This window comes from Plasmopara halstedii, assembly GCF_900000015.1.
Source record: "Plasmopara halstedii genome assembly, contig: Scaffold_2061, whole genome shotgun sequence".
Classification (NCBI taxonomy): domain Eukaryota; phylum Oomycota; class Peronosporomycetes; order Peronosporales; family Peronosporaceae; genus Plasmopara; species Plasmopara halstedii.
Genome location: NW_020188969.1, coordinates 1815142 through 1839966, shown reverse-complemented (window position 1 = coordinate 1839966; position 24825 = coordinate 1815142). Strand labels below are relative to the sequence as shown.

General features: G+C 45.0%; 4 protein-coding genes across 4 annotated transcripts; 3 read left to right on the top strand and 1 right to left on the bottom strand.

Annotated features, from left to right (window-relative positions):
* Positions 1-76: 76 nt before the first annotated feature.
* Positions 77-5674, top strand: PHALS_02900 (thrombospondin-like protein; the record flags this gene model as incomplete). Its single annotated transcript, XM_024717363.1, has 1 exon — positions 77-5674. One exon carries the CDS (start codon positions 77-79, stop codon positions 5672-5674), a length of 5598 nt encoding a protein of 1865 aa, XP_024582869.1.
* Positions 5675-12389: 6715 nt separating this feature from the next.
* Positions 12390-13113, bottom strand: PHALS_02899 (uncharacterized protein; the record flags this gene model as incomplete). Its single annotated transcript, XM_024717362.1, has 2 exons — positions 12390-12572; positions 13087-13113. The coding sequence occupies 2 exons, from the start codon at positions 13111-13113 to the stop codon at positions 12390-12392; spliced, it is 210 nt and encodes a 69-aa protein (XP_024582868.1).
* Positions 13114-17853: 4740 nt separating this feature from the next.
* On the top strand, positions 17854-18668 carry PHALS_02898 (uncharacterized protein; the record flags this gene model as incomplete). The annotated part of the gene is made up of 2 exons (XM_024717361.1): positions 17854-18094; positions 18382-18668. The coding sequence occupies 2 exons, from the start codon at positions 17854-17856 to the stop codon at positions 18666-18668; spliced, it is 528 nt and encodes a 175-aa protein (XP_024582867.1).
* Positions 18669-21227: 2559 nt separating this feature from the next.
* On the top strand, positions 21228-24358 carry PHALS_02897 (cellulose synthase 4; the record flags this gene model as incomplete). Its single annotated transcript, XM_024717360.1, has 2 exons — positions 21228-22241; positions 22313-24358. 2 exons carry the CDS (start codon positions 21228-21230, stop codon positions 24356-24358), a joined length of 3060 nt encoding a protein of 1019 aa, XP_024582866.1.
* Positions 24359-24825: the final 467 nt, after the last annotated feature.

The window sequence follows — 24825 nt, the reverse complement described above, 5'->3', positions numbered from 1 at the left end:
AGTTACGCGTAAACGAACGCGGTCTATTACACAGCAGCCATTTGGAGATGGTGCGGCCTGCCCGATCTTGGAAGATATGGCCCCATGTGAGCCCATGGCTTGTCAGGTGAGCGACTGGTCCGCGTGGGGTACATGCTCTGCGTCAAACATCCGTCAACGCACTCGCACAGTCCAAACACCTGCCAAATACGGCGGGTCCGAGTGCCCACCACTCGTAGATCAACAGAATTGCAATCCAACTGACTGTCAAGTGAGTCCTTGGGGTCCCTACGAGCTTCGTGGCGCCACGAAATGTCGACGAAGAACCATTTTGCGCGACGCTGACGGGGGAAAAGCATGTCCACCTTTGGAAGAGACAGTACCTGTGAAGAAAGTGAACTGTGTTGTTGGCCAGTGGGGGCCTTATTCAGCTTGTAATCCGACAACAAAACAACGTTCACGCACTCGTATCGTGCTGACAAGTCCGCAAGACGGTGGCACAGCATGTCCCGCTTTAATTGAAGCCGTAGCGTGTGCTCCTGTCCCGTGCCAAGTCAGTAATTGGGGCACTTGGAGCGAATGCTCGCTCGTCACTGGAAAGCGAACTCGTCAACGTACTGTAACTACTCCGTGTGCCTTTGGAGGAGCAGAATGTCCCAGCCTCGTACAAGAAGAAGTTTGCAAGCCGGTGGACTGCAAGGTAAGTGAATGGACGTCCTGGAGCGGCTGCAATGCAAAGAAGCGTACTCGCCGACGTTCCATCATTACACCAGCCAGATATGGAGGTGCCGTATGTCCAAGTCTTGAAGAAGTCACAGTCTGCGAGCCAACTGACTGCGTCGTCAGCTCTTGGTCACCATTTACGTCTTGTGCCAACGGAGGCAACGGTGGAGGCAATGGAAAAGAGCGTAGATTTCGTACCGTGCTGCAGCAGCCTGACGGTGGCGCTGCATGTCCGCCACTTATGGAAGAGCGTAAGGTGCCAAAAGTGGACTGTATAGTGTCTAACTGGGGTGATTGGGGTACGTGTGATCCTGATCGACTGGTTCGCGTACACAACCGGACAGTTCTCACGCTGCCACAAAATGGAGGCAAGTCTTGTCCAGCTTTGCAGGGCTCATCGGCTTGCTGCCCGAAGCGAGTGGATTGCAAAGTTAGCGAATGGTCTGACTACTCAATATGCGACCCAGCGTCCAACACGCAACGACGCACTCGTAATATAACACAAGCCGCGGGTCCAAACGGAAAAATGTGTCCGGATCTACAGCAGACTCGCAGCTGTCGACCTAGCGTTGACTGCCAAGTTGGAGATTGGAGTCCCTGGGGAAGTTGCTCCAGTCGTACATTCCTGCGTACCCGCAAGCGTCAAGTGACAGTTCCACGGTACGGTAAAGGCGCAGCGTGTCCACCCTTAAAAGAAACGCAAAGCTGCACGCCTGTCGACTGTCAGGTAGACGACTGGAGTGCATGGAGCACGTGCGACTCAAGTATTGGCAAGAAAACCCGAACACGTTCTGTAGTGATAGCTCAAGATGGTGGACGCAAGTGCCCGAATCTGATCGAAACAAAACCTTGTACAGTGAGTGTGGACTGTCAAGTGTCGTGCTGGGGCGACTACGGCCCGTGTGATGAGACCACGTGGACAAGAACAAGAAGTCGATCTATCGTCGTTACGCCCAAGGGCAACGGTAGGGCGTGCCCTGCACTGTCTTCGGTAGACGCGTGTCCTCCACGCGATTGTAAAGTTAGTGGATGGTCTGTCTTCGGTAATTGTGACGCAAGTGGGAACCGCAGACGCACGCGTACCGTCGTAACCACACCGCGTGGTGGAGGAAAAGCATGCCCTTCTCTTGAAGAGACCAAGAAATGCGCTGCAGTGAATTGTGGTTTGTCTGCATGGGGGCCATATGGCGACTGTGACCCCGTTACTGGTCTTCAAGCAAGAAATCGGACAATTCGCGTACAGGCCGCAAACGGTGGCACAGCTTGCCCTCCGCTCGTACAGACGCGCAGTTGTCAAAAGTGTGTCGTGACCGATTGGAGCGACTGGTCTCTCTGTACGGCCGATACAGCTACGCGCTCTCGCACGCGTAGCATCATTCAACAACCGCCTCCTCCATCAACTTGTGGCAACTTGGATGACGACGCTCTTTTTTCCACTTTGTTGTGTCCTCCTTTGAAAGAAGAAGAGCCGTGTGAAGCCATCAACTGCACCGTAAGCGACTGGAGCGACTGGAATGCATGCAACCCCGACACAAACGTCCAGACGCGCAATCGAACAATCATACAGCCAGCTGTGCGTGGAGGTGCTTCATGTCCCGACCTGATAGACACCCTGGTATGTCCTCCGGTGGATTGTTCTGTCGGAAACTGGTCTGAATGGTCGATCTGTAGCTTAACGGACGTCACGTCGACGCGAACTCGAGACGTACTGGTGCCTGCGGCGTTTGGCGGGGTTGAGTGCCCATGGCTAGCCGAATACGTGGAATGTCCTGCAATTGACTGCGTTCTTTCAGACTGGACCGAATGGACCGAGTGTACAGACTACACACCGACACAAACTCGAGAGCGATCGGTCACTCAGGATGCAGTCCGTGGTGGTGCAGCATGTGACTTACTAACACAAACTCGTACATGTCCTCCTGTCAATTGCGAGGTGGGTACTTGGAGCTCGTGGCAAGCCTGTGATTCTAACACCGGTACAAAGTCCCGCTCGCGTCTGATGACGCGTGCGCCGCAGCGAAACGGCACAGCTTGTGACGCTCTCGAAGACATTGCACCTTGTGATCCAGTAGACTGTGCAGTTGAGAAAGACTGGGGAGACTGGAGCGCATGTGACCACACATGTGGTAAGCGTTACAAGCGACGGTCAGTAGTGCAACAGCCACTTTACGGTGGTGCGGAATGCCCAGCGCTTGTATCGGAAGCTCCGTGTGAGCCCGTTAATTGTGTAGTGTCCGCTTGGAGTGACTGGTCCGACTGTGACGCCGTTACCGGCATGCGAACACAGACTCGAACGGTTAGTCAAGAGTCATTGTACGGCGGTTTGGCTTGTCCGGCCTTAATCCAGGAGAAGAAATGCGATCCTGTTTCCTGTACTGTGAGTGAGTGGTCGGAATGGACTTCTTGTGATAGCGACGATCCTCAGCAGCACCGTAGTCGTAACATCACCCAGGTGCCACTCTATGACGGTACGCCATGTCCCGATCTCAGTCAGGACGTAACCTGTTCCCCAATAAATTGTGAAGTGGGGCCATGGAGCGACTACGGCCTCTGTGATCCAAGTACGGGTCTGCGCACACGCACACGTTCGGCCACACAAGTATCGCGACACGGTGGTGCGGGGTGTCCAGTTTTAAGTGATACAATCGCTTGTGATCCAGTGGACTGTAAGGTTGGGGAGTGGAGCGATTATGGCGCTTGTGATGCTGTGACTTTCAAAAAGGTGAAGTCTCGCTCAATCACTACAGAGCCGTTGTACGGTGGCGCGGCCTGTCCGGATCTCACAAATGATCTGTTGTGCGATCCTGTTCACTGCGTTGTAAGTCCGTGGGAACCATGGGAGGACTGTGACGCTGCGACACAAACTAAGACGCACAGGCGCACGATCACGACACAGCCAAAGTATGGAGGCACTGTATGTCCAGTTTTGCAAGAGTCTGCAACTTGTGACCCGGTGAACTGCGTCATGAGCCCCTGGTCGAATTGGAGTGTATGCAAACCTGACGGCAGCGACAAGAATTCCGTCCGCTCTCGCTCAGTGGTACAACCAGCGCTTTACGGCGGTATAGCATGTGGAGCCACACGCGAAGAAGTACCGTGCGAAGCGATAAATTGCATTGTAAGCGATTGGGGTCCCTGGTCGTCCTGTGATGCAAGTTGTGGCAAGAAGACTCGCAAACGCACCGTCTCTCAGCGTGCACAATACGGTGGAGCCGCCTGTCCGGCCCTCGAAGAAATTGTGAGCTGTGATCCCGTAGACTGTGTTGTGGGAGAATGGGACGCGACCTGGTCAACATGCAATCCGGATTCCGGACTTCGCAAGCTGACGCGTCCCGTGCTTCAGCCTCCACTATACGGAGGAAGAGGTTGTCCTGAGACTGTCCAGACCAAGAGATGTGATCCAGTTGACTGTATAGTTAATGAGTGGGGAGAGTGGGGAGCTTGTGACGCTGTCACGGGCACGAAATCGCGTGTTAGAGCGGTTAAACAAGGCGATCTGTATGGTGGGTGTAAGTGCCCGGACCTCATTCAAACTGCTCCCTGTGACCCAGTGCCGTGTGCACTTGGACCCTTCACTGAATGGACCACCTGTACAGATGCGGACGCTACGACTAGCCGAACGCGAGAGATAACTCAGATTGCGCTTTATGGTGGCACGGCCTGTCCACCACAAACGGAGACTGCGGCATGTCCTCCAGTCGATTGTGCACTTGACTCGTGGGGGGCGTGGAGTGACTACGATCCTGTCACGGGTGTCCGTACGCGAGTCCGGAAGATTCTACAGCCAGCTGTTCGTGGCGGCGTTGCTTGTGACGTTACAACAGAGTATGAGACTGCAACGCCTGTCAACTGCCAAGTCGGCAATTGGAGTGAATATGGGCCATGCAATGACGTCGCGGGGGTCAAAACGCGATCTCGATTGATAACCGTAGCTCCACTGTACGGTGGTCTCCCGTGTCCTGCACTTCTTCAAAATGCCACATGCGATCCAGTGAACTGTATTGTGAGCGATTGGAGCGTCTGGGGAACATGTGACTCAAGAACTGGTATCAAGTCTCGTCGTCGGGACATTTTACAACAAGACAAGTACGGTGGCACAACATGTCCTGACACAACTGACTCTGCGCCTTGCGACCGTGTTGATTGTGTTATGAACGATTACGGCCCTTGGTCAGCTTGTGATCCAGTTTCTGGAAGCAAAACCAGGACACGAACGGTCATGGTTATGCCACTTTACGGTGGTAGTGCGTGTCCAAGCACAACGGAGCAAGGTTTCTGTGACCCTATCGATTGCAAATTAAGTGAATGGAGCAGCTTTGGTGCCTGCAACATGTCAACTGGATTGAAGACGCGTACACGTACTGTATCTACTAGTCCATTGTACGGTGGTACAGCTTGTGCACCTCTTAGTGACACTGCGCCGTGCGACCCGATCAATTGCCAAGTTGGTACATGGAGCTCTTGGTCATCGTGTAACCCAACTACTCTATTGTCAACACATTCTCGAAAGGTTATAGTCGAGCCAATGTTTGGCGGTATGGAGTGTCCTTGTTTGACAGAATCATCGGCTTGCAAAATACCAAAGACAGTCGCTTGTACCGTGAGCACATGGTCGGACTGGTCCAAGTGTGCTAGCAAGACTGGAACACGCTCGCGCACGCGCAAGGTCGTAACGGCAGCAGTGAATGGTGGTACAGCTTGTCCACCATTGTCCGAAACAGCTTCGTGTGTTGGATTAACATGTACGATGGGGCCGTGGTCGAGTTGGACAACTGGATGCGACAACTACGGCTTGCAAACACGGACACGGTGCTTGATAGACGATCCGTTTAGAGCTGGTGTCTCGACTTGTCCTGCTGTACTAGAGACGCGAGAGTGTGTCTACAGCAACTCGACTAATGACTATATACCACCCTCAACTGAGTACATGCTGGAGGCACAGGCGTTCGAAACGAAAGCTTTGTATGCGTAATTTGTGCGCTAATAATATTAGGTATTGCACCTTAAATTGAGTCTCTTTTTGATACTATATCCGAAGAATTCTTTTCTGGATTCAATATATCGATAAGTAATATTCGTATATTAATATTTGAGATCTTTGGATAAAATAGTACTACTTTTCTTAGTTTTCAAAACCACGACAATGTCATGCAGCTTCAATGACAGATGTATTGTAAAGAAGAGCATAATCTTAAGCAAGCATTAGTAAGCCTTAAGTATTAGAAGAGAAAATGTTTATAGTATCGAAAAGTCTTGACTAAATAATTTTGTGTCCTTATTTAATATTAAATGTGGCTTGTGGTAAATAATATGCAGAGAAGAACTGCGTTGAATAAAGCGTTGCGACTCCAGTGTTCAGTTAAATATGCGCCGTATAGACAAATTGTTTCTTGTCCGATGTAGGCTGTATACTTGGGTGACTGGGCGAGATAACGACCTCAAGAAGGTCGATGTTCTTCGATAATACTTCATCGCTTGAGTGATAAACATTGACCAAAATGACGACCACCACCACCACAATCACCACGGCTGCTGCAGCCACAACACCGGCTATAAGAGTAATGTGAACTTCACCATTAGAAGCTGGTGGCGACGAGTCCGTGAGATGCCTCGTATCGGTCGCAAATACTGTAGTCAATAGCATCACGACAATACTGCAAACCCTGAGCAACATGGTTGTAAGTTTCGATCGAGTGAAAATAGCAGAATGATAAATTTAAAAATGTGAAATTGCTTCTTCTGCTTCATCAATTAAACGCTCTTACGAGGGTGCGAGGTCTTTGTCTTAGAATATTCGTGCGCATCCACGTCAGGTGACTTGGCGCGAGTAAACATCAAGAGTGTTACTGATTACTGATGTAGGTTATCGAAATAGAACATACGCGATAGAATAGCCAGGTGTCTCGACGTAATTATTGTAGATTAAAGAAAAACTGCAGTATCTACGTGATAGTATACTTCGCTCTTAAATTTACTGCGGTGGTGCTTAGCACTACAATAGTATGGCAATCATATAATTTTACGACTAATACGAAGTCCCGATGTTATGTACTAAGTATACTTGCACTTCGACGGTGGAAGAAAACAAAGGTGGGGCGCTGGCAGCTGAGCACTGCCCGCAAAGATATTCCATATGCGTTTGGCTTAAGTGGACTTCTATTTACACTGGCTAAGCAACCCGCGGCATCAGATGCCAACGGTGGACTGCTAGCCTCATAAACAGGACGTACATTTTATCAAACAGGTTATTTTATTAATTCAATGCGCAACGAAATTTAATTTGTAGCTAAATAAATGGAGCAATATGATAGCATTCTGTATGCCATCCTAGTATTTGGACAAAGCGTCGTAACCAAGCAGCGCCTGTACAGATATCAAATGCTTGACAGCAGACTTTTACCGCTTGTGTCGGCGGTATTGAAAGCTTGATTGTAACAATCACGTACCCAATTCTGATGTATGCACTTTCCACTGTGTCCTCAAGCTTAAAACGAAGCTCAAAAGTATCAAGTATAGTTAGCTAAAATGTCATGATTAGCACTAAAACGGACGAGAGAGATACAATTCCGTAACATGGGCGGTACCAATACCTTCACTTTTGATACAATCCATTACCGAAGTTAACGTTGTACTTTGGTGTGATTGTGTAGATTCATTGTTCCGAAGTATCAGTATATATGGAGATGATCAACCCTTTAATGAAGAGGTATGTGGACGACGGACGATGACGATGATTTGATCATATAAGATAAAAAAATTATAAATGGTTTGAGTCTAATTCAATTGTTATATCATTATATGTGCAGCAGTCAACTAGACTACTAGTAAACGGTAGAGGCTCTGGAATCTGCTTCAGGATGTAGTGTATGAGCCCAACTTCTGTGCGTTTGGTACTGCAACTTTGTTGAGTCAAGGACTCCTTAGTGCAAAGCGCAAGGCAACGCCGTTGTACTTGGCAGCACTCATAGTCAATACCACGATTGAGTCGTAAATGAACTGTATTTTCTGCGAGACTGAAACATAACATGTCTGAATACCTGCCTCACGGATAACTAGACCAGCTTAATAGAAACATGTCTATTGTTTACCCTGACAAAGTCCGAAAACTGGCAGCCGCAGGGTCGGATGCGAAAATCACTCGACTATAGGTGCTCGCCAGCTTTAAGAATGCGAGACAAGATACCTTTAAAAGCGATAGACCAGGCCATGGTGGAAGAGCATGTGGTATACACTGTCGGAGCGCTGATGCTAAGCGTGCAGTCTTTTGAGTGCAGGGACAACAACAAAGGGTTAAGGCACAAGATTAGGGTACATGCCCTGTCACACCGTTCACAACAAGATGTGAATTAACATAATTTTTCATTTCAAGATACAGCATAAAAACGTCCAACCCAGGCAACCACTGCGCCTAAATTTCATTTCACTCTCTGGCCTACACCGCGACTGCACCCTTGAGCGGACGACGAGTCACGGATTCAGGGTCCCTACAACGATTAATTGAAGTACAAGATAGTGTATGAGACGCATGATAGGCCGCTGTCCGGTCACTTTGGCCGTGAAAGAGATCTACCAGTCTCTTAGTGTGTACCCAGCAATCCTGCAAAAGTAGAGCTACGACCCCCAACGAGTCTTGTAAATGAGGACCTTTCCACTACTTTAGGTTCTGGTTGCAGCTCTGACACCGCTCATCAAGCATTTACATTAAATCGGTCCAACTTTTGCTGATCTAGAGGTGCCGGCATAGTACGATCCTTCCGCGTCTGGCACTCACAAAATCACTCTAGTGAGGTGGTACGTCGACTCTCTCTGAATGCTGCGGTGTGCGCTCATACCCGGATCCGATCTTAAATTCGCTAATATACTTTGTCAACGCACTACCTGGCGTGATACTATCTCAGCGTTTTAACAAAGCGTCACTGATTTGAAGCGGATAATATGGAATGGTAAAGAAATTGATTTGTCTGCAATAGCGTACTTCACGCCCACAGATTTGTAAAAGCGGGATCGTGGTGTGGCTTCAGTAAATCACATAGAAGGCTGGGTGCATTCGCATTCTTTTTGGAATGGGCAGGGTGTAAATGAATTCCTTTCTGGCTATGATTATGAACGGGATGATGAAATGCCGTCACAGCTTAATCCCTTGATCTCAACATTTTTATCTAATACTCAAGTGGGAATTTTCCCCGTGACATATTCGTATGTGTTCCGCCTGTCTGGCATCGGTGTGTTGCGTCTTTGTCTTGGCTTTCCGCCAAAGCCTCGCGCATCCTGCCCATGAAGCTCAAGATAACGCACTACTTCTGCTAAGAAGTGTCGTCGGGCTTATATTAACAAGCCAATGTTGATTGACAGTCTCTCTCTTACTAAAACTTCAGCCACTTCGTGGTGGTGTCGTCGGCTTTTGAAGGCTCATCAAACATAATGTAGAATATGGTAATGCCTGTAGAGGCCCGTATCATATTATTAGACGCAAACTGAAGGAGTGGGAGTGGCTCGCTCCAGTGTCGAGGTCTTTTCAGGCAAGTGCTTCAGATGAATTTTCCCACAATGCGATTGAAGAGTTTCGTCTGACCATCCGTGTGCGGAAAGTCAGTGATGTCATACCCAATCTGTCGTCAAGCATCTTAGATTTTGCAGATTTTTCTCTGTAGAGCGCAGATTTTAGTGTGTTGGCTATCCATAAACCATGTTGACGAAGAAAAATGTCGAGGAACAGCCTCAGTTAACAAACAGGTCATATTTTCATAAACAATAGCGAGACGAACCATGCTGCTTAGTCGATCTACAAAGATAGACGCGTCTTTAAGGAGTCGATAGTAAAAGTGAGACTCATTAACTGCCAGAATAGTGCCGGATCTGGCAGGTTGGTCACACGTGCCACCACATGCGTTGAGGATTTTACACGGGCACACACATATACTTACTCTCTAAATCACACTGGGCCAGCGCTCACTTAGCAGCATGTATTCCCCCCCTGCCATAGGAAGGATCATGGGCCTTATACCATCCATATTCTGTACTTGAGGTCCCGATCAGATAAAAATCAGTTCACATTAAGTGTCAAATTTGTTTGTGCTACAACAAAGCAAGCTTTTGGATAAGTAATAACGATGGAGGCGTGCAGTCGTGCGCTTAGCTAAAGCAATATCTAAGTTTTCTTTGCTCCTTCCTTCATCAAGAAATCTAAAACGCAACACATGTTGCGTCTAGGCGCAACTTGATTCCGAGAAACAAGTTGATTTTGTGATGCACTGCTGTCATGTCCAATATAAGCATGTGGAGGATCTTCCATCTTCACGTCGTGTCGATCCTTCTAGAAAGGATAACGACCATCTATACGATCCTTAAAACAGCTGCCCAACATCCTGTACGCAGTGCATTTGAAGTGTCCTCAATGATAGATCCATCAAGACGAATTATGAGTTCAGCCCCTCCTCCCAAAAACAAATGCCATCATGTTGGTGATATCGTCGTCTTGTGATCTTTTGTACGCATCCACGTGATGTATTAGTTTGGTTCTACAACTCTCCAAAAAATAACCTAGCCTATCCATCCACTAGAGAATAATAGTTCTCGCCATTAGTCTCGTGCAGCTCCACTGCTTTGCTCGGTGGACCCATCGCAAGGTGCTGCTGACCCAGCTGTACTGTCACATCTTTACAAGAAGAAAACACTCTAATTGTCTTCAGGATTTGGTCCTTCTACTTGTGATTTACAATTGCTTTGTAAATCTAACGGCTGTGGCACGGAAGACTGCAACACGCAGTCACATTCATTCACCATTATCATTGGCAAAGGAGACAACACATCGTAGCTTCTTTCTATTGACACATTCACGGTACACTCTGGGAGCCACGATATCCAGTCGGATATTCTTGTCTCAGAAGAGAACAAATCTGGACACCACGATGTGCAAGTGTTTTTAATCGTATCATCCTGAGACTCAGCTCACTGCCGCTTCTGCCATCCACGATTTGCTCAGGTTTCTGGCAGTACCAGTGTTATCTAATTTGAACAACGTCATGTCCTGGCAGAAGCGACAGCAACTTTGCCTGGAATTGATGAGACATTTCTGGGCAACGTGAATGTAAAGCTCATTTTGGTATTGCCCGGCGATGAATGCGTGCTTCCACGTTTTTTTACGCGTAGTCGATCGATTGATTGTGGCAATTCAGTTACTTCATATCAGATGTGAGATTCTTTCTTGACCCCGCATTTAAAACAAGTCAACGCTCCATGTTGTCAGACCCATTGAACCTCACTTGAAAGTAAAGCATGAAACTCAACACTGTCACCGGTGTCCCCGTCGCAAATTAAACGAACTTCATACCAGTATTTGAAATCGTCAATATCTCTGCGAATAGTCCACTGTTGTTGACAGACGCTTGTCGTCTATAATTATACTGGGTCCGTCAGGACTCATCAAGGCTTATCAGAGCCTGAAATGTCGATGCTTACAACTAGCTATCTTGATCTGTGGGCGAAGCACCCCAGACTTGTATTTTGAAAAGTAGTCTCATTAATTACGTTTGTTTGGTGTAGATCGGCTTACTATGAAGCGTCATTGAACCACAAGGGGGCCCCGCAGACAAACCTTCTTGTAAGCCCATCTCTTTGCATCAGTTTGCGAGAGCAAACGGGCACGCAGAACGCGGATGCTTTGTTCTACCCCATTAAATCAGCTGCAAATACTGCGGGCTGCACAGCAGCTGATATTTACCTATCAACATTTTTTAGATTATCGCTATATTCGCGTTTGAAAATCTTTCAATCTCGACACCCCAACAAGGTTTATTCCACATGTTATGATACGCTCACCGCTTCGTCGGAAGAAGTAGCGCGATACGAAACGTCTCGTTTAAGCCGCACTCGTCTGAAGACCGTTCGTGGCGATAACCACTGTTTCTACTCTTCAAAGACGGTATGGCGTCATCGAGGTGATGGGAGCTCTTAAATCTTTGACATTGTCCACTTGTTCTCGCCATTCTTGAAGAATGAGAAAAGAACTCTGTACGCACCTTATACACCTAGTTAGAGGTCTGAGCTTTCGCGAAATATGTCTCTTCAAATATTCCCATGCGAGGGCCGCCTTTTAAACAGAACCACTGCATGTAAGTGTCTAATCGTGCGTGCGGCCTCCTAGCGTGCAATTTGCAAGCGTAACGCGCGGTGAACTGTTTTTATAGCTTGTGATTATACTTGGTCTAAAAAATAGATATTTCTCTTCTAAAGGGTCATCAGAGGTTGAGATGTCAGCACCATTGTCCACATGGTGAATGGTTTCTTACCAGCACATTCTCATAGCTGGACAATGCACTTCAGTCGTCACTTAAGTCATCCGACCCGTAGGTCGTCATTCCCTTGAATCAATTGGGTACAGCAATAGACACAGGCGGTAATCGATCGTGTACTGTACACGACAGCGCAGTGTGAACAATGTAGAACATCTCAAGCTTCTGTTCAATTAAACATATAATGTTGTTAATTGCATGAAGTGAATATTTTTGTGTAGAGTGTACAAAAGTCTCAAAATACCGGTGCTAATGAAGTGGGACAAGTGGGCTGCTAGCTGAATAGTCACAGGATCTAAGCTTGTTATGGTCGATCAAACAAAGACATCAGCTCGTTCCGGAATCTAACAGCCACAAACTTGACTGGTACTTTTCAAACTGCTGCACAATCAAATATTACATCTGTGCGGACGGTAGCTCACTAACACTATCTGAAAACATCTTTGGAGCGCTGACCACTGCCGCGCAACCGAATATTACTAGCGCTGGTACGTTGAGCTCATTGGCAGTATCTGCAAATATATCTGGAGCGTTGACCGCTGCAGCGCAGCTTAGTACAACTCGTGTTGGTTCATTGAACTATTGACAGTATCTGGAAATATCTCCGGAACGTTGACTACCGCTTTTTAGCCAAATACTACCTCGGCTTGAGCTCGTTGACAACTACTAACACTATCACTACTAACAGTAACAACAATACAACGAGTCTTATTAGCTATTCCAGATGGAATAACACATTGGCTACAAATATGGTTGTTGATATATATATGAGCAACATTGCACCAATATTATGTACGACTAGCAATCATGCGTTCGGATCGGCAAGTAATAGCACAGCTGCTGTCTGGATTGATGCAAGTTAAAACGTAAATTCTGGCTCGACTGCTCCAATTGGAACATACAAGCTGGAAACAATAACGGCTAAATTCACAAGTCTGTATTTGAATGGAACGCAAGCCACCTCGAGTGCAGCTGATATTTGACGGAATTAAGTCCAGGATATGCATCACCTTTCAAGTGTTGAAAGGAGTGATGGTGCAGCGTTCTCGTAATTAGTGTGGAGAACATCACACACGGTTAATTCAATGTTTACCTGTGTTGATTGCCACTCGATACACATGATTGTGGGCACTATGTACACGTGTTCGATATACGATATATGATTGGCTAGATGAAAAAAAATCTGTTGTGACTAGAAGGCTTAGAGGTAGCGCTAGCGAACTATGGGCTTTAAACAAAATGCATTTACATATCAATTCCCCCCCCCAACTACTCAAGTCAAGCTCCTCTCCCTGTCGCTGCACTCTCAACGTTGATCGTGGCAGCAGCCTATAAGTGTCTGTGCTTGCCGAACTTGTCCTGATCACACGACCAACTCTGAGACTAGGTCTGCGTTTAAATTTTATTGTGCTTGTCCCGCTAGTCCATTCATAGACGCCAACTTGGTTGTAGTTGTGTGGGCTAAAGGTGCAAAGCCGTAGTAACACATTAGTGCAGCTCGGTGGATAACAAGTCAAGTACATAATTCTTCAGCATTTTAAACAGGTTATGAGCCCAATAAACGAAGATAGCATCAAAATCGAGCTCTTTGACGGCTCCACCTTTACAACATGAATTTTCAAGACGAAGATGCATCTCATGTTCAAGGGACTATGAGAAGCTGTTGCTGAAACGAAGAAGCAGCAAGCACATGCAGCGATCGTGTTGAATCTGAATGATTCACAGCTCATGCATGTAGTCAACGCGCGAAGGATACGCATGAGTCATGATCGACGCTTGAAGGGTTCCACCGAATAAGAAACATGGTTCATTGATAGTGGTTGATGGAAAAGTTCTCCTCGCTCAGGTACACCGCTACGAACATCAGTGAACATGTGGTGAAGCTCGAGCGGTTAGTACTGGAGATGAAGAGCTCATTTATCTGAACACTGACACTACGGGTGAGTGTCATATGGTTGAAGATGAAGCTATGCTATGGCATCGTCGACTTGGTTACGCATCGAATCAAGCGGTAAACAAGCTGATAGAGATGGTGCAATCAAGGGATTGCCGAATGTGTTCATATACCCATGTGGTATATGTGCGACTGCGAAACAAGTGCGGCAAAAAACTTTTAATTCAGGTGTAGAGGAGCGTGAAGCCAGAGAGAGTGCGCGCAACGACAACGTTATGTGCTCGGATGTGGTCGGACCGATCACATCAAAGTCCATGTCGGGTTATCAGTACGTCGTGAGGATCTTTTGATGAAGAGTCGGTCCACTGTGTGGTATCCGATGGTAAAGAAGAGCGAACTAATAGAAGCGTTCAGCAAATTCTACAACGAACTCACGACGACAGTCGATATGAACGTGGATGCACTGCATAGCGACAATGGTGGCGAATACAAGAATGGGTCGATAAGTGCATTCTGCAAGTATGCCCATAGCAAGCAAGAATACACTGTGCCATACAACCCTGAACAGAACGGAATGGCTGAGCCTATTAATCGCACTTTAGTAGAGATGACGCGCTGCATGCTAAAGAACAGCAGCTTGGACAAGTCATATTGGTGTGAAGCAATGATTACTGCTGCAGACATTCGCAATGTATTGCCGAATGCTTCGAACCCAGACTCAAGTCCGTTCGAAATGGTGTTTAGGAGATAGCCGCGTATGGAACATATGCGTGTCTTTAATAGCCAATGTTATGCTCAAAGCAAACACGCAAGAAATTAGATGACACGGGGTTAGAGTGTTATTTTTTTTGCTACTCTAGACAGCACAAGGCGTATCGGCTGTTGAATACAAGCGATGGATCGACTGTGATCTCGCAAAGTGCTCCGTTTGCGGAAAACCATACCGCAGCAAAGTCTCCAGCCAGGGAGAGAGGTTCCATTGATGTCATTGACATAAAAGAAGACATGACGGATCATGAACACGCCTACGATGCCACACCGATAGAAGAGAGCACATGAAGACGTGAAGAAGCACCACGCACACCAGGAAGGGACGGCGAAGAAGAATGGATGGTTCGCCCAGTACGCAAGCAGCGAGCTGTAGTGCACTATGAACCACGGCGTCACACATTTCGAAATGTTAAAACTAGCAGCTAAATACCCTGGACTGTGGACCAGCCACTTGTATAGAGAGTAGCTCCGTGTGAGGCTTTGACCCATCAACGACGACACGCACGAGAGACCCAATCCTGAATTCATTCCCAGCTAACGTAAATCGGCAGTACTGGAACTTGGCGCTCGCCCACAAGGATCTCGCCGCCCAAATTAGCCAAAAACGTTTTTCACACTATTATGCCGAGAGCGAAGGGGTGTGCAAGAGGCAATACCACAAATAAAACACCCGAATGTACCGCAGAGCTGCACAGCAGCCAAAAGATCCATGCATTTCTTTCTGCATGGCTGAAGTTTACCACCTCATAGAGCTTACATTTCTAGCATTTTGTCGAGCCCTTTCTGCACTAATGTTTTATTCTCACGTCAACGTATCACCAACCAATATCTCGAATGAAGTAGGGCGGTACGGGAAGTCTAGGCGCAAGGTGCACCTGTTGGGAGACTCTTTATATAGATTATACAGTTTACCGCCCCTAAAAGACGGTATGACGCTATTGTAGCCATGATAGAGATAAATTCTGGATATAGTATGCTAGTTCCCACCTCCTGATGATTTTAAACATAAACATTTCCTTCACGCCTGGGTGGGCGGTGTGAAACTCCGCAACATGTGTCGACTTGAAACTTCTCATATCAGCATCGTCATTTCAAAGAGATACTGCATGTTGTTTGTGCCCATTCTAGTACACGACCGCCTATTTGGATACAGGAAGCGCGATGCGCTATTACAACGTGTGGACTATGACAGATCTTATGGTCTCTCAGCACTACTCGTTCAGAGGTCACAATGTTCTTTGTACCGGTCCTTAAAAGCTGGAATTCTTACATCAGCGGTCTCGCGGCAAATGCAATTAGTTCCCTACTAAAAATAATAAACCAGCGCATTTTTATAGCTGGTAATTTGAACGAGTGACTATTGCATTTGAAGTTTTGAGCATCAGTTATCTGACCCTTCAAATTGCCATGTATTACGAGTTGATTTTATCAAGGCTGATAAGAGGCTTATACGGTTTTACTGTATCGTATGATTACATTTTGCTATTTTTCATGTCCTCCAGACAATGAACTGAGATTGACTGCAGATCCAGCGCATGTGAATCTTGCCGTTCCAAGACACTCATGAGAAGCTTGAAGAGGTTATACTTCCCCCTCTGCTTCTCCGTTGAATATAACACGAGCAAAATTTTCGTCTTGCTGTCTGGATAGCGACAAAGGCTACCGATATACTCCATCAACCACTAGTAACTCTCAGGATGATTGAAGCAAATGATACGCTTCAGATAATCGACTAATACTGGGTGCAAGTCGAATTTGTAATTTCTTCGTAAAGATCCTTTGCCAGTAGTGGATTCGCTAAGCTGAATGTCTCCATATTATTTGGATCATGTTCCCATTTGCAGACAGTTTTTGCAAACTTGTGTAATGAAACCGTATTAAGAAAGTCAGTCAGGTTTGTGAAACGTGGCTTCTTGTTATTAATGAACTGAATTTGCACCTTGAAGAAATTCTTTGGATCATATGCCTTGATCACAGAATTATTGTCCTCTGTTGGCTTTCGCTTGTAGTAGGTGATGTCTGATCCTTCAAAGACGTTTGTTCTCGATCACTAGATACTTTTCCGCCCAATATACAAGCTCATTTCTCTCAGATGGTGTATCAATCATGGCTGAACGCATGTCACCAATTGTTCGGCCAGTTAGTTTCACCAGTTGAGTTAGTATTGCCAACTTCTGCTCAGACTTGACTGTCAAGATCAAGTGTAGAAAGCTTAAACGTCTTCAAAGTAGATGTTTCCCTTGGCTCATTGACTTTATATTCATTCTTCCATTGCTTGTATGCAACATAATTACAACCAGCAGTCATTTCTTTCAGTTTACCTTCGTTTCAGTGTTGAATTATACTTAATATCAAGCCAACCATCGAATGTTTTGGTGGCAAAATTCTTCTTGAATCGCTCTTCTTTTTGTTTGAGCACACAAAGATAAGTCTTGCGTATCAAATGCCAATCAGAATGAGGTTGACGAGCAAAGAATTTCTAAAGGTTCCACACGTTTTGGTTGTTGAAGAACCCGTCACTTCGAATCATCATGCATGAACTATATGATCGCTCATCGTAAGACTTTTCTCGGTCGTGAGAAAACGTACAACTCTATGAGTCACCAATATTGGCTGTACAAATGGACGAGCACCTATGTGCGCACGTGTGTGCAGTTTTCCACACCGCATTCAGCGTTTGCTTGTTCAAACGATTCACATTCTTTCCTGTACGTGTATCCGTCATTTTCAAAGTCAGGCGTGACATTGTCACTGTGCTTGTAGTCGATGGAATCACCAACTGTGTGCATATTCGACTTTGTCCAGTCATCTGACGTTAATACGTCAGATGAATTCCTCAACTTGGGTTGATTGTATATATTAACAGATTTGATGTGCTGAATGCAATGCTCACCATCAATTTCTTCAATAGACTTGTCAACTGCAAGCTCATAACTGCAGGTTCAGCAACTACTGTTCTGCAACTACTGGTTCAGCAACCGCTGGCTGATACTTCGTGTGGTATCGGTACCAATCGCCTTTTGAGCCGCATTGTTGGCTGAATTTTCTGGGAAGACGTACTTGTACCTTGTATTTCTACATATTTATTTTTCTCGCTCAAGAAGAACTTACTATTATTTAGTTTCAATATATTGAGGGAGGGATATTTGTTAAGAAATAAAAATAATTGTTTTGAAGTGATCTGATTAGCTTAAAATGCAATGTGTTGTCGCTGTGAAGAACTTTTCAAGCGTTGAACATGGCGGAGGAAAAGAGCAGAGCATGAAGCTGCGCTGCGGCGTGTACGGAAAAGGGAGCGTTTTCTCCGTCGAGATCAAGCGCAATGCAGATGTCGAGTCGCTGCAGAAGGCCATTGTGAACGAGAAGAAAGACGTCAATGATTGCTTCAAAGTTGATCCAGCAAAGTTAATGCTAGGAAAGAAGGGGAAACCACGTGGTTGGCGGATGATCGCCATGTAAAAAAGTTTTGCAAGGTGGCATCAGCTCCGAGTACGAGGATATGCGTCCGTTGTGGAAGCTTAACAAAACGGAGTTGTTTGGGCCGAGATTCACGCCTGGACGCAAGGAGATTCACGTGCTGGTGGCGCGGCGGCCGGTGATGGGAAGGCGAAGGAACCACCAAACAAGAAGCAAAGATTGGAGCTGATCCGCATCTCACTCACAGGTCCATTGCACCGGGATGAAGCTGCCGTTTCATTTGATACAATAGACGCCTATCGACAGGTCAAGAAGGGTATCTCAAGAAAAGAGATCGTCGGCCACCCATAGTTCCTATTGTTCGGTCCTCGTCAAAAACAACAATTGCGTATCGCATCATGGACTGGATTTCTAGTGATATCAGCGTTGCGAATGTCAAGTACGTCTTTTTTGAAATGCCTGAATCTGATGTGGCTGAAGAAGGAACTTTCTGGAATCGATTGGGGAGGTGCATTGATAATCGATATGCAGGCTGCGATTATGATTCGTTTTTGCAGTTGGTGGAAGAATCTGCCACTCAAGACCGAAAGTAGTTGTGTCTGATTGTGGATAAAATGGATCATCTGTTTTCGAACTAAGAGTTGGCTGCCAAGTTTCTGCTGGCACTTCGAAAGTGGAAAGCAGCACCGTATTTTCGTGGTTTTCTTGGGATCGGAAGTCATGAGTTGGTACACTATCACGAAGTCTTTTGCGGGGACGGCAAGACAAGCTTTTTAACGTTGGCAACCTGATTAAGATAGTGCCATTTTCAGTGGAACAAATGAGTGCGTTTTTCTAGCTTATTGAGCCGCGCTATGAGTTCTCTCAGTCTCTTCAATGTGGAATCATGAAGTATATAAGTGGAGCGCCCGGTGTATTTGTGTCGCTGATTCGATTTACGGTTGATAACGACAAGTGGACTCTGGAGTGGCATGAATGAGAGCCTTGGTTCAAAATGTGTGAGTCGGCATTTCATCACGAGCTGTACTCCACAATTCGGGAAAGGTTGCACTGACCAGGGGTTATTTATGCTGAAGCAAACACTCCAGGCAGCCGAAAGAGAGCCGATATTCTTATCACCAATGGGGTCCGAGTCGCGTACGAGCTGAAGTCTAATCAATTACGAAAGTCAGAGATCGAAGCCGCCGCAAAACAAGCTGATGAGTACAGATAACAGTTCAACGTCGACCGAATGCTCGCTCTTAACTTCGTCCCCATTGGACACACGTTAGACGAAGTGTATCGATTCACGCGTTTTTCAAGGACCCAGATCGTTCATGCTCGGTTTGTCGATTCCTGCGATCAATTCTCTCTTCAATACCTAAGAGAGTTGCTCTGTCAAGTGCCTCGTGCGGAATAATATCGGAGCTCAGGGTTTCCAAAATTGCGCTCCGAAAATGATGTCGTTCTTACTCGAGCTGCTGTGGTGCTTCAATTTTGTAGTGAATCTGAAATATTTGGCGAGTTGTGGGAATCTGGTTCCAAAACTTTCAAATTTTGAATTTTGGTGTTGGCGAAGATGATCCAACAACGTAAACAAGCGGCCAATGGTACATGTGGGCTATTAGCGACACATCAAGTAATGAAGGCAGCATTATCATGAGGATTGGTGAAACGCAAATATTCAAAACAGAACAGAATCAGTCCGAAGGAAAATGTCGCTCTTGAATTCAGTCGAGCAAATTAGTGATTGTATCAAACCCTCGACTCCGCTCCTGGACGAAGCGTACAACCCCTCGTTTATAAACGCAGACTCTTTGATCCTTTGTGAAAGGAAAGTGTAATCCCATTACACAAAAAGTTCGCTTATAAAGCGCAAAGAGGATCGTATGCTTCACCCTGGAGCGGAGCCGAGAGACTCTAAGTTAACTTGTTACCTTGGGTTCTTATCTATTCTAAGAGTGACATATATTTAAGACTACGAAACAAATACAGAACATATAAGCTTGACATACTTCGCTCGACCTTCTCCTTCACAAAGTCTAATTTGGATATTCTCGATAATTACAATTGAACAAATGTAAATTTCAGATTGCTGTCCAATATTTAGTATTATGCCTATTGCACACAAAATTCCCATTTGTCGTAATTCTAAGCTTTGAAGCATATCAAACTCAATTTGGCCAAAGTCGACAAATTCTATTTGGATCTATGACCAAGACTATTTACAATCTTGACCCCTTGACTTTAAATTTATTGTTTAATTAGTGAATTACTTTATGTATCGATTTATTGAAGTATACGCCATTTGTAATATGCAGTTTGTTACAGCATTTCCAAAGGGATGCGGCGTGAAAGAGTCAGCTTGCTATTTGTATTCAAGATAAGTGAAAGAGATCTGCCTAGAGTCGACACTGTGATGTCGCGGCTTATATCATTATTACCAGCTCAAATGACTTAAATTAGCAAGGCATGTAATAATGAAGCTCAGTTTGTATGACGTACATGAGCGAGATTTTTCATCTACCGCTACTTCAATTTCATTAACGTAGGACACAAAGCTAAGCGTTAAAAACACTGCGCACAATGTTTTTTAAACGACTCGGCTATTGTCTTAGTCACGATTACTCTCTCTGTAAGTGTCCAGCATGTTGACAATTTTTATCCTGTTTTCGAAAAAGTACTGAAATAGAGTCTTTTTGAATGTGGTGTGTCCCACATGTTTTCCTAAAACTTTATATAATATTGAACTATTTTTCAAAGCACATGAAATCAAGCTACTAACAGCATACTTTTACGATGAATGGAAAGTGCTACTGCTACTGCTCGTAAAAGCATGTCCTGACGATTGACACGTCATCAGTCACTTTCTATTCTTTAACTTTCCAACCTTGTCTATACCACACATGCGTATGCTCAGATTGCGACACAAAGGTGGGTACAAGCCTTTTTCTGGTTCTTGAACTTGCTAGAGCCAGACTCATAAGATTTTTGTATAAAATCTGACAAGACCAATTTGGCAAATCCAAAGTGTAATCATCAACATTCTCTTGTGTCCGAACATATTAAAAAAGACAGGAATTCCTATCTGTACAGTGCCAACTCGATTTGTTCGCTGAACTCAAACGTTTGGAACACAGAGAAAGTCTCAAGGAATCCTCTTCATCCCCATCATGACCAATCGGGACGGTTCACGACCCAGTGCGCTGCCAGACGACGCTCAGTATAGTCAAACGCCTCTCTCAAGCGTGCAATATCACGAACAACTCACAGCGGCGGCGGCGCCGGGTAAGAAATTACTTGCATCATCGACAATGGAGACTCAAAACACTATTCATGAGCTTACGAAAGCGAAAATTCATGAAGAATTGGGAAAAATCTCAGTGCATGGATGGATGCATAAACAAGGAAGTCGAAAGTTTAAAGGTCCCGTGGCGAAAAGTTGGCGTAAACGCTATTTTGCATTAGAAGGCGCGAAAATCTACTATTTCCATAGTGATGTCGACTGTCGAAAGTATTTTAATTCACGTAATGGGGAACTTGTGGTTGGTGCCATTGATCTACGTGATGCTTTTAAACTTGAACAAAGTGAACGTCTTGATTTACCAGCTCGTGGCATTGTCATCCATACACGTCATCGTGCGTGGCTTGTATGTCCTGAAACGGATCAAGATTTTACAATGTGGTTTGATGCACTTGAATTTACTGTCATGTCAGCGGGTTCTGGAAATGTTGTGAAACGTGAATTACCAAATGTTCGAGTGTATGAAATGAAAGGCCGTTCGAGTTATCGATTTTGGTATCTCATATTTATCATTACGGCTTTAGTTGAATTGGCTGGGATTGTTCTATGGTTTCCATTGGGTATTGAACCATGCGATGTGAAATATCGTACGGACACATGTGAAGAGATTCAATTATTGTACGCAGACTCGCTACAATGTGGTGATAAACCATTTAATGGTATGTGGGATCCACCTCAATGGTACCATTGGTCAGCTGGAATTGAAACAGTCCAGTGTTTTAAGGAACCTCATGTGGCTGATTGGGTCTCGTATTTCCTATTCTATCTCTCGGAATTTATCAGTATTACTCTTGGAATTCTCTATTACCTCGGAATGTGGAAACCAGTTCGTCGTGGTGCTCGATATCTACGAGATTTTGAACCTCATTTTCCACCTGAAAAGGTCAGTCGTGCATGTTGTTTTTCAACTTTGTCTTACATCTTGAAATGACTTTTATCTTTTTTTTTCTACAGTGGCCAACAGTCGATATTCTATTATGTCACTATGCAGAACCTGCTGAAGATACGATTGCGACATTAGAACGAATTATGAATCTTGATTATCCTCCACATTTATTTCATGTATGGATTTGTGATGATGGGTATTGTAAAGCAAGTTGGGAATCGGGTGCTCAAGTACCTAAAGTAAGTGTAAATCACGGGGTTATTGAAGATGCTGGTGATGTTCGTCATGAAGTGGCACAATTTATGTATGATCGGGTTTGTGAATCGTATGAACTTGAAGTGGATGAATGGCGTAAAGAGCATACGACAGTAAAAATGCCAACGATTATAAATCCACGACTTGTTAATCGTCTTGATTGTGCTGTTGGATCAGTACGAGATGATTATCATTATCATGGGTTTCCGAAACTTACATTTGTTGGTCGAATCAAACCACGAGTACATCACTCAAAAGCTGGAAACATCAATAATGTTTTATACAATGAAGGAGCATGTGGACGATATGCAATTATTCTTGATAATGATATGAAACCCCATGAGATGTTTATTCAAGCGACATTACCATTTTTCTTTGATGCACCACAAAGTACCAAAATCATGCGTTGTTGTGCCCCTGGATGTGGTGATAGTGGAAAAATCTGTTGTGCTTTATGCCAAGCAGCAGGTGTACCCGAAGTACAAATTATGTTTTGTTCCAAAGATTGTTACAATGCCTCGGGTCACGTCAAATCGAGTGTTCATCGTCGACAGACACAAAATACCATGTCAGAACGTATGATGTGTGCAAGTTGTGGTAGTAAGATCAATCATAAAAAAGGGTTATGTCGTAAGTGTAATCGTGCCGTTAGTCGACGAGAAACGAATCAATTTGTTGGTGTCTCGGCAGATGATTACTCGGACCATGTCTCAGTGAATCAAGTGGGATATGTTCAAACTCCTCAATACTTTGAAGATTGTCTTCAATTGCGTCTTGGTGATCCATGTGGTCATCGTAATTCCACTTTCTTTGACTCAGCACAAACTGGAATGGATGGGTACGATTGTGCTTCATTTGCTGGTACCAATGCGATATTTCGACGAGAAGCACTTGATTCAGTGTCTGGTATTCAATATGGATCCTTAACGGAAGATGCATACACTGGTAAAATGATGGTAGATAAAGGATGGAAAGGATATTACTTTCGGAAAGATTTAGAAGGTGAAGAAGCAGATCGGATTCGACTTGCAGAAGGAGCTGTCCCAGAATCAGTTGCTGCTGCTCTTGCGCAACGTAAACGTTGGGCAAAAGGTAATTTTCAGATCTTTCTACGCAATAAAAAGAGTCTTGTCGATCCAGAATGGCAACCTCCTCAAGTTGAGTTACCACCAAAACGCAAGATTAACAAATTCATGCGTTGGGTCTTTTTCATGAATCTTACCGTCTACCCAATTGGTTCCTTTCCTGCCATTTTCTTCTTTTACATCACTGGATACTTTTTGTATACGGGTCAAGCTCCAATTTATACTTCCGGGCTACGTCTTTTGATGGCATTGGTACCTAAGATTGTTGCACAAAGTATCTTGTCAGCTTTGTCAAATCGAACTGTTGATAATGATGATGTGTTACGTAGTCAACAAACTTGGTTTTCGTATGCTTTTGTGCATGTAATGGCAGTGTTTGAAACAATTTATTGGAAAATTACGGGCAAAGAGGCATCCTGGGCTAACACTGGTGCATTGGGTGGTAATAGTATCATGGAATTACCAAATTTACTTGTGTTTCTTATCATGGTATTTGGAATGGTGTGGGATACCGTACGCTACTTTGCAGGTTACAATAACGCAGCTACGACTCACGGAACACCTTTATACTTTGCCTCGTTATTTCTTGGTGGATTTCTTGCTAGTCAACTTGGTCCAATGGTTCGTATGAGTTTACAAACGTACTTTGGTTGGAGTCACAAGAGTTTGACGGATCAAGGCAACATTGTTGGTAACTTTTGGCTTGCTTTTGTGCTCATTATACTTTGCATTTGGGTTTATGTGGAGACACCAAACCACTCGATCTTTGGGTAAGAGAATGGAATGAAGATGTTCTTAGCTCTGTAGAATGCATTGCTTGTATGCATCATAGTTCTATTTTGCGATCGAAAATAACATTGAGCTGATACTTTAGAAAAAGTCATTTTGTTACCGACTTAATTCATTTTTTAGCTATTGTAATATTCCTTTTCATGTAAACTACACAATGCAGCGAATATGACGACGTATATACTTTTCATAAATTGGAAGGATGCAAGGAGTTCACAGACCAGACCGGATGAGTATTGGGTAATAACCCATGAGATGGGTAAGTATGGGTGAGTATCGTACATTTTTCGTTACTCGAGTTAACTCATGGCCTATGAGTAACATGTACTCATAGGGAGATCCTTATGAGTCATGGGTGAGTACAAAGTACTCGAGTTACTCATACAAGTTTTCCGCAGCGGTACTCATGAGATGAGTACTTTTAGAGACGTCTATGAGTACTGCATAAGTAA